Source organism: Arachis stenosperma, chromosome 9 (genome assembly GCF_014773155.1).
Source record: "Arachis stenosperma cultivar V10309 chromosome 9, arast.V10309.gnm1.PFL2, whole genome shotgun sequence".
Classification (NCBI taxonomy): Eukaryota; Viridiplantae; Streptophyta; class Magnoliopsida; order Fabales; family Fabaceae; genus Arachis; species Arachis stenosperma.
Genome location: NC_080385.1, coordinates 127,713,253 through 127,722,496, shown reverse-complemented (window position 1 = coordinate 127,722,496; position 9,244 = coordinate 127,713,253). Strand labels below are relative to the sequence as shown.

General features: G+C 31.6%; 1 protein-coding gene across 1 annotated transcript; it reads right to left on the bottom strand.

Moving 5' to 3' along the window:
- Positions 1 to 301: 301 nt before the first annotated feature.
- LOC130950563 (magnesium transporter MRS2-I) lies at positions 302 to 6,613 on the bottom strand. Its single transcript, XM_057879094.1, has 11 exons — positions 5,829 to 6,613; positions 5,690 to 5,719; positions 4,815 to 4,968; positions 4,480 to 4,601; positions 4,235 to 4,309; positions 2,702 to 2,932; positions 2,550 to 2,594; positions 1,366 to 1,410; positions 1,216 to 1,245; positions 1,000 to 1,119; positions 302 to 901 (listed from the first exon to the last, which is right to left on the bottom strand). Exons 1-11 carry the CDS (start codon positions 6,075 to 6,077, stop codon positions 815 to 817), a joined length of 1,188 nt encoding a protein of 395 aa, XP_057735077.1. The 5' UTR covers positions 6,078 to 6,613; the 3' UTR covers positions 302 to 814.
- Between the last annotated feature and the right edge of the window lie 2,631 nt (positions 6,614 to 9,244).

Here is a 9,244-nt window from a genome sequence, read left to right as displayed (position 1 = left end):
ATTTTGATGGCTATGATGACCACAATGTCTTAAAAAGTGTTATTAACATTAAAGTAATATTTTTTTATTATTTAACAATGTTTTTTAATTTAAAAATAAAAGAAAAAATGTTACCTAAATATAAAAAAATATACATAATTTTAATTTTAACAACACTTATATAACCATCCTAATCATAGCTAACATAAACACCATATATATATATATATCTTCAACTGCTCTATTCACCTTTTTTTGTCAAAAACCAGAGAACAATGTGAACATGCATGTCCCAATAGTAAAGATGACAAATAATTAAGGAGACGTCTGGAAGAGTGCTGCCATATATACATATCAAAATCTAAAACCCATTTCCATTCTATTTTATGTAGGATATGGATTTGGATCCTCTAAATTTTGCATTTTACTTTAGAGGTTAAAGTGTGATCTCTCACCATTTATTTGATAGGTGGGACCAAGAGAAAATAAAGAGAAATCATTTAAAGGTAAGAGATCATACTTTACTTGAAAATTCAAAATTTAGAGAATCCAAATTCGTAGAATATTGCTCAATAGTCAAGAATACATGAATTTCTGTAGCAACAAACTCAAAAATTTTAGTCGGATTGTATATCAAGGAAATGGGAAAATAGGAGGTTAAAAAAAATCACATCTATCTAAGATGTAGTATTGGATTGAAATGAAAGCATATAAATATTAACTTGTTCAACTTTTAATCTGTTTTAAGGTACTTGAATCCAGGCAGATAATTAACCTTGAATCATCTTGAATGTAACAGTGCAAGGCACTGCAAGTCAATATTCATTCATTCTTTTCATGATCCAACCAACCCTTTTTTACGAGCATATGCAATAATCAACAGAAAGGTAACGGCAGAAATTGTTCCAGAGATAATAACTACCTGTGAATAAATAAGATATCTCTCATTTTGTATTCACAAAAACATAAGTTAAAAGCTTTGTGGCATATGAGTGAAAAATAATCAATGTCTAAGCTTACCCATTTGAACATGTAACCGTGATTTTCATTCCACGTATATGGAATGTTCATGCCAAATATTGCAGTCACCAAGGAAAAGAAGGATAGGCACACAGTTCCAGAGCTAAGGAAGAGTTCTAACTGCATAACATATATATAAATGTTTAAACGCCTTAGCATCCACAAGAAAATAAAATAACGTTACAGAATACCGATGGATGAACCACATAAACAAACCTGAATGAGCTGGTTTCGATGATTGTCAAGCTGGAAAAAAAAAACAAAAAACAAAAAACAAAAAACTTTGCTTGTATTACATGCATATCACCAAATACCAACCAGAAAAATATAAAAAACACCGGTACCACTAAACTTCTGGTCACTTACTTGGATATTGATATAATCTTCAGTATCATCAATATACTCGCGAAGCTGATAATGAAAATAAATAGTAAAGTAATTACAAGTTAGAAATATATGATATTTAACACGATTAAATTTAGTGCACTATCTGAAGATGAATAAAATCAAAAACTTTGTTGCTTTGCGATAAAATGGCAAAATCACAGTTTATGCAAACCTATTTGTTAATAACATACTTCTGTAGATACTACCAGTTAGGAATGGGAGTTTGTTCTAGGCGATGATGGTGAGCTGAAAAGCTTGAGACCAAGACTGATAATTGATTAATCGTTACCACTAAGAACAGGAGTAACTAGGACAGACATAGGGCTTTCATTGGGATGAATGCAAAATAAAAGGGACTTGAAGAATTTTGAGTGACATCAACGGTGACAAATGGTGTTGAGATGCCTATGGGTGTTGATAGTGATTGATTATTTGGATCAGCGGTTTTCTCAACTGAGAAAATAGATAAAGACGAAGAAGTTAATTTTCTGTCATTAATTATCAATAAAGAACACAAGCAATATATACATATATGAAAGGCAAAGGCTGCTAGAGCTAAGAATAATAAAATCTAAGAGAAGCTATACAAATTTACCGAAATGAAATCACATGGAAAAGCATCTCACAAATGGTGAGTCATAGTAACTAAAATGTTCTAGAAGAGGTGAAAGAAAAAACTGCCAATATCTGATTGCTGTATTGGGCTTTTATCTGTTTCTTGTTTATCGGGCTGTTTGGTGTTGGAAATAGACTGTTGCTCTCTTAAGCATCTTAGTTTTCTGACCCTATATGATATGCTTAATGCATAAGGTGATGACCATCTAACACATCTCACCATGAACAAATCTATAAAGCATAAACTAGAATCAACACAATTTTGGCACTAGATTTGAAAGACACCCTCTTATGTGCCACGGAAATAAGAAAAGTTCCCTTTTTAATCTGTTCAAACGTCAACATGCTTGCAAATCTAAAACTAGAAGCCTCTGCCTAAAAGGTCTAGCCTTCAGTTCACTGCCTAGAAATTAGATAGGAGATATTCTTCACAATTAATTATAACTTTGTCCAACTACTTAATTAGTACAAAGAAATCTCCTGAAATACATTATAATTAATCTAGCAAGTGTCTGACATATAAAAAAAATAAGATAAGATGATTCTACCGTGGTTAATTTGTTCAATGTGCCGTCGATTTGCATGAAATAAGCCTGAAAATAGAACAACCATCACTTATAAGTTAGCACAGCTTTGTTCTGCCATTAAACAAGAACTGAAGACCCTTTCCTTCTATATTCTCTCAAGTAAATAGTATAACCTCAAGTAACATTTCAAGCTCTTCGACATCATTTTCATCCAAATGAACTGTGGCTAGACTTGCTCTACTCGCTCTGGATATCTTTGATCCTATGGTGGGGGAAGCAGCAAACCAAGCACCACCACCGCCACGTGATCCACTAACTGGTGATGCGCTTGCCAACTTTCTTGATAAGTAGAGGTCAGCCATATCATCATCATCGTCCAGTAGTTGTTCAAGTTCGTCTCTCACCTACAGCAGATAACAAGTTAGAAACTATGAATTGATAGAACTGATGATTTGACAGGGAAGAGAATATATGTTGTATTCCAGTTAAAACTGATCCAGAATGTTTACAGTCCTTTTGAGCTTTACAAAATCCACCATATACAGTTGAGCAATGCGTTGATGAACACATTGTGAAGAAATTAATCTAATATTATGATTAGATAGATGAAGTATTTTGTTTAGGGTTGAAAGGACATCACTCTTACAACAATGATAACCCCTATAAACTAATATAGTCTACTTATAAACTCGTTGGAGAAAATATTACAATAATAATGAAAAGATGGAAAAGGAATGAATGAACAGCACTGGGTTTAGAATAGACAGTAAAGATTAAGTATATAGTTCTCAGGGAATCCTGGTTTTAAGTATTATGTATTGTTTCTTTTTTTTTTTTTTTTGGTCAGAAGTATTATGTATTGTTATTTAACTAAAAAAAAAAGCATAAGCTGTCTAAACTGGTTTATAAAATGTAGGGTTCTCTTCAAAATATATCTCATATATTAAGATGTTTGCTCTACTAATGGAGATGTACATGATCTTTCACTGTCAATAACTAGCTGTTATCTCTAAAAATTGCTATTCTACAGGACAAAATAAAATTTTAAATTGGGAACATTTGGATCCTATGTTTGTAATTCTCTTAAAATAATAAGCATCCCAAATTGGTATACAGTGGCTTGAAAGACGAAATCAGGTAAACTTTACACAAGATCCTAGCACACCAAAGTTGTCATTTTTATTCTTGAAGAAAACAAAATGGATGAAGTAACTAGGAAAGAAACAAAAAAAATCCTGAACTTGTACTAAGTACTAACTATCACATGTAGAAGTACAAGAGATTGACATAATCTATTTCACCAAAAAAGGAAGAAATAAGTAACTACGAAGTTTAGTTGTGTAAACAAGTATCAAACTATGTACCATTTTGAAGATTCATACATGCTAGAGTGGTATATAATAAAGCTCAATTCAAAAGAGAAGCAAAGATACCCTTGTATATCTTTCACCTTTATGTACCACTAAAGAATAACACGAAAGGGTCAATGAAGTATTGAGAATTGAATCTTCTGATCTTTAATGAAATTTGGAACTAGTGAACTGATATGAAAGCATTATAAATTTCTCATGCATCACTACAAACCGAATAGCCTATTTCAATTCAAAAAAAGTCCAGAGTATCAAAAACATTGAAGTGAGGGGCAGCAGGCGCAAATTTATTGGCATACAAGATGATTTTCCAAATACATAAATTATCGCTCTTACCTTTTGCACCCTAGCAGTCAGCCTAGTCATTGCACTCTTCAATTTTCGAACTCTATCCAAATTACGGCTGCTAATCTGCAGAACCAAGAGACTAAAACTGTTGATAACAGAGTGCAGATTTTTGTTTTTTTTGGGGGGGGGGGGGGGGTGAGGAGATGACTTGAAGGAAAATTTTAATATGGTTTCAGCTCAGAACCAAAATTAAACATAAATAAATAAAATAAGGAGTTCAATTATATATGTACCTTAGAGGTAAGTTCATCCAATGCAGGATAAGCAGCCATCTCCAATTCTGTTGTACGTGCCGCAAGGAAACTACAAATGGCTTCTAAAGCAACCTCCAAAGCCCGAAATTCAAAGGGTGACTCTGCATTGCTTAATCTAGAACATTCAGATGCCAAGGAAAAATAAAATAAAAAATGTTGGAGAAGAATAAATCTAATATCTAGTATATCAATGCTCATTCACAAATAACAAGGTCACGAGATGATGCAAATAGAAGGATAAATTTCCCTTAGAAGCAGAAAAAGTCAAAATGTTTGACATCATATTGCCATGCTTCGTCTATAATGTAACGTACCATCTTCTTCAGCTCCTTCCATATCATGTTGACCAACATTGTACTCTTTACCATCCGCTTCTTGTTGATGACCAGAACCTACTTGAGGAAGTCGTCTTTGCAGTTCCTCGACAACAGGGACCACGTTATCATCCGTTGGATCTCGCAGTAATACCTATCCAATAATCTAAATACAGTTACAATCCAGAAACAGATATCCATCTCAATCTGTATAAACAGTCTGTTCCACACAGGCAAAAGGTTGATATTTGATACACTGATCACAAATACACAAACCAGGTCAGAGAACAACGTAAATGAATTTGATGAGGCTGACTTCACAATATTCTAGTTGTATCAAAACCTGTCTCCCAAAAGTTTAAACTATTGGATGGAGGTATTTGAATGCTTTTATATCTAACATGTCTTCACACCGAATGCTGGGAATCAATTTATACTTAGAAGAATAGGGAACAACAAGGATCAACTAAGTTCATACTATGTCATAAAGCTCGCTCTCTCTCAAATACTTAAGTTATTGCGTGGAAGCACATGAACGATTTTATATTTAACAAGTAGTCCATATAAAAACAGCAAGAATATTGTGACCCATGCAGCTAGAACAAGTCAAATTCTTTCAGCTTTAGCCGATTGGTATACTGAAGAGACAAGTATATAAAACATTTATTGGTCTCTTGTAATACCAGTTGACAAGAGAACATATATATTTTAAAGAAAAAAGTCTCATGGTGAGAAATTGTTTCACAACCAGTTTTTCTTCAATTCAACACACCCTGATGTAAACTCCAGAAATAAGTTTCAACCAACTATCAGAAAAAGTCAACCCCAAAAAAAATCACAGAAAAAAAAACAATTAAATAATCTGACTAACTAACCTCTTCAGCGGTGATAATTGCCTTGATATGCTGGGAAAAAAGAAAAAAGCAAAACCAAATCAATAACAGAGAACAAATTGCATCTCGAAAAACCATTAAAACAAAAAGAAGTAAAGAAATGATGATAAGTTTAGGGCACCTCCAAGTTAAGAACAATGGCCTTCTCACGACCAAGTATGGTGGAAGGGTAAGAGAGCAAGGGATCAAGGATCCTGAGATCACGAGCGTGAATCTGAACCCTGTGCATGATGGCGTACTTGTCCACATCAAGAAGAGACCCTTGCCCAGATGCATCGAACAGAATCCAACTTCGCGATGACTGCGTCTTCTTCTTCACTAACGCCATCGCCTGCGGGTCCGCAGGGACTACGCTCCCGTCCCTTGCCATCCCCTTTCCTCTCTTATCCTCTACCAACGCAATTCACATGCCCCAAAAAACAACACCTCAATTTCCAACCTTCAATGCCCAGAAACAAATCAGAACTTTTCACAAACACCTTGAGCTCAATGCAATTCACCAGCTATACAACACAACCCCCTCTCGCGCATTTCATCAAACAGCCTATAGGGTACCCCAGTCACGCCTCAAAATTCTAGTTTTCTTTCTTCCCAGTTTTCAACCACTATACTGAGGAATCAGATTCCCCAGAAGAAAAGAAAAATGCCCAAAACAATAATAGCAGTGTATTTTATTTGAAAAAAACACATCACCCTTCTATTGGCATCTGTCTTCATGAAAGAAACAAAGGTACGATTATGTGGGTGTTCTGAATTGATTTGTATATTCCTGTTTATACACTAATTAGCTTTGTCTTGTACTTTTGTTTTAGTTTCAACGAAGGGATGAATAATAGCGTGTGGCTGATTAAATATATGAAAAGGAGAAAAAAGGAAAATGGAAATAAAAGCACGGCCATGAATAAGAATAAGGATGAAGAAAGGTTATTAGTAGTTAGTAGTAGCAAATATATGAACGTCACGGTTTGCTGAGGGCGTGGGTGCGGGGCGGCGCACGGTTAGTGATGTGGGGCCTGTGGTCCTTAGCCAATGAGATCATGACACGTAAGACGAAAGAAGTAGAAGATCTGTGATATTGGGACCCACACTGACATATACATACGGGAGCAATACTAGGGGGCCAGTAGTTTTTGTGATTATTAGCTATCAACTAGCCATCAATCATGATTTGATGGTGTGAGATTGGTATGAGATTTCATCCAATGGCTCACCTTTCTCTGCTGGTTATATGCTGGTCCAAATTCAATAAAACTGCTGGTCCCCTAAACTTTTTCTACGTACGGCGGATCCTCATTGTTGGTCTTGCCCTATAGGCCTATACTGTTTGTCTTAACAAGAATACATCTTCTCAATTTTTTTAATTATTTGATAAAATATCATTTTTATTTTATATTTTTAAATAAAAAATATATTAAAAATATTAAATAATAAAAAAAGTATATTTTATTAAACAATCAAAGAAAAAAGTGAGAAGATTCACTCCCTGTGAGTCAGTTCCTGTCATTTTTTTTGCAGTTTATTTTATTGAGGTTTAAGGAATCTTTAGGCACTTTGGTCTATTAATTACTGTTGCGATCTCAGTGTTATCGATGATTACTATGTTTATTCGAAGAAGATTAATTGATTTGTGATTTATTTCTAAGAGAATGAGATTTACAAAATATGTAGAATAAACATTATACAACTAACATGACGATCAATATTTAATATTAAAATTTTTAAATTTTTAAAATTTAGAACATTTAAAATTTGACAAATATTTATTTTTAATAAGTTTTATACTGAATTTATTTAAAAATTTGTTATAATATTAATTGAAATTGAATCTTTAAAGTGTTAGTTTTTTAGTATTACTCTAATTTTATTTTTCAATTAAAACAATAATATTTTAAAAAATTGAATTATTAAACACATTTATTACTTATTTCCAAACTCGAAGGAGTTCCTTTATAGTGAAGAAAAAGGTATTAAATTTTAAATATTTTATTATTAATTTATTATTATATGATTTATTATGTAGGAGTTATAATCATGTAAGATTTTAAATTAGGATGAACTACCTTTTTTTAATTTTTAATGTTTAAGTTAAGTTCTAATTCCGTTCTTCACGTTTAAAATGTTTAATTTTTATTTTAAACATTTTATTTTACTTTTTTTTTAGTCATTTGATTAAAATTAAAATTTTTTTCTAAAAATATCTTTTTTTTATTGTCATTTTTTCTTTTATTTTTTTATTATTTTTATTCAATTCTTAAATTACTATAACTACTACTATAACTATTATAATTATAATTTTTGTCACTATTTAAATAAAAATCATAATTAAAAAAAGAATATTTTTGAAAAAATCGTTAATTTTGACCAAAAGTTTAAAATAAAATGAAATAAAATATTTTTAAAATAAAAATAAAACTTTTAAATATTAAAAATAAAATTACGACTTAATTTAAATATTAAAAATTAAAATAATATTTTATCCATTTAAAAAATTTTAATACATGAATATAAATTCTAGAGTCTGAAAGTTTTTTGTTTAGTGTTTTTTTCACGTAAAAATTTTATATAATAATAACAATGCATCACATGTACTAGGTTTGATTTTGAGTTGTATTTATTGATTTATGTACTAGTTTTACAGTTATGCTACACACATAAATTTTTTACTTTATACACGTCTTACAAGTTGGGCCAAATTTAATAGAAGTTACGCTGACCTAAAAAAACGTGTTAACTGCGCATTATGTTTCCAAAGCGCTCTCTAACTATTATGAACGACTATTCTTTTTCTTTCTCAATGAAAATCATAACTATCATTTCTTTTGCGTTTCTCCTCTTCCTACTCTTCTTCCTTCTTCTTCTCCTTTTTCTTTATGTTTCTCCTCCTTTTTCTTCTCGTATTTCATCTTCATCGTCGTGTTTCTCCTCCTTTTTTTTTATTTTGCAACATTATGCATTTTTTTCTTCTTTGTTTAATTTTTTTTCTCCAAAAAAAAATTATGAGAATATAAAATAAGAAGATGAAGAAGAAGAAGAAACAGTAGAAGATGAGGAGGAGGAAGATGAAGAGTTCTGAATTATGCAGAACTTATCAGAATAAAAATACACCTAAATATCCTCGTTTTACACCCAAATATCTTCATTTTACACCCAAATTTGTTGCAAATACATAAATGAGTTATGCTACGTGTACACTAAAATCAACAACCAAAGTCAGCCACCAGTATAAAATACATACTGGAATACAAATAATCCATTGAAAATAAATTAAAGCACACATGTATTTATACACAAATACATTGGTGGCTGATTTTAGTGGCTAATTTTAGTGTACAAATAGTATTTTTGTACAGAAAAATATTTTCTCTAATGCTGCATTTTTTTTCTTCTTCTTTTTCTTATTTTTTTCTTTCTTTTAGTTAAATGAATGTAAGTTCATCATCTTCTAAGTAATTTTGCAGCATTATGTACTTTTTCTTCTTCTTCTTTTGATTTTTTTGTTTTTATTCTTGTTAAGAAAATAAAACAAGAAAAAACTTG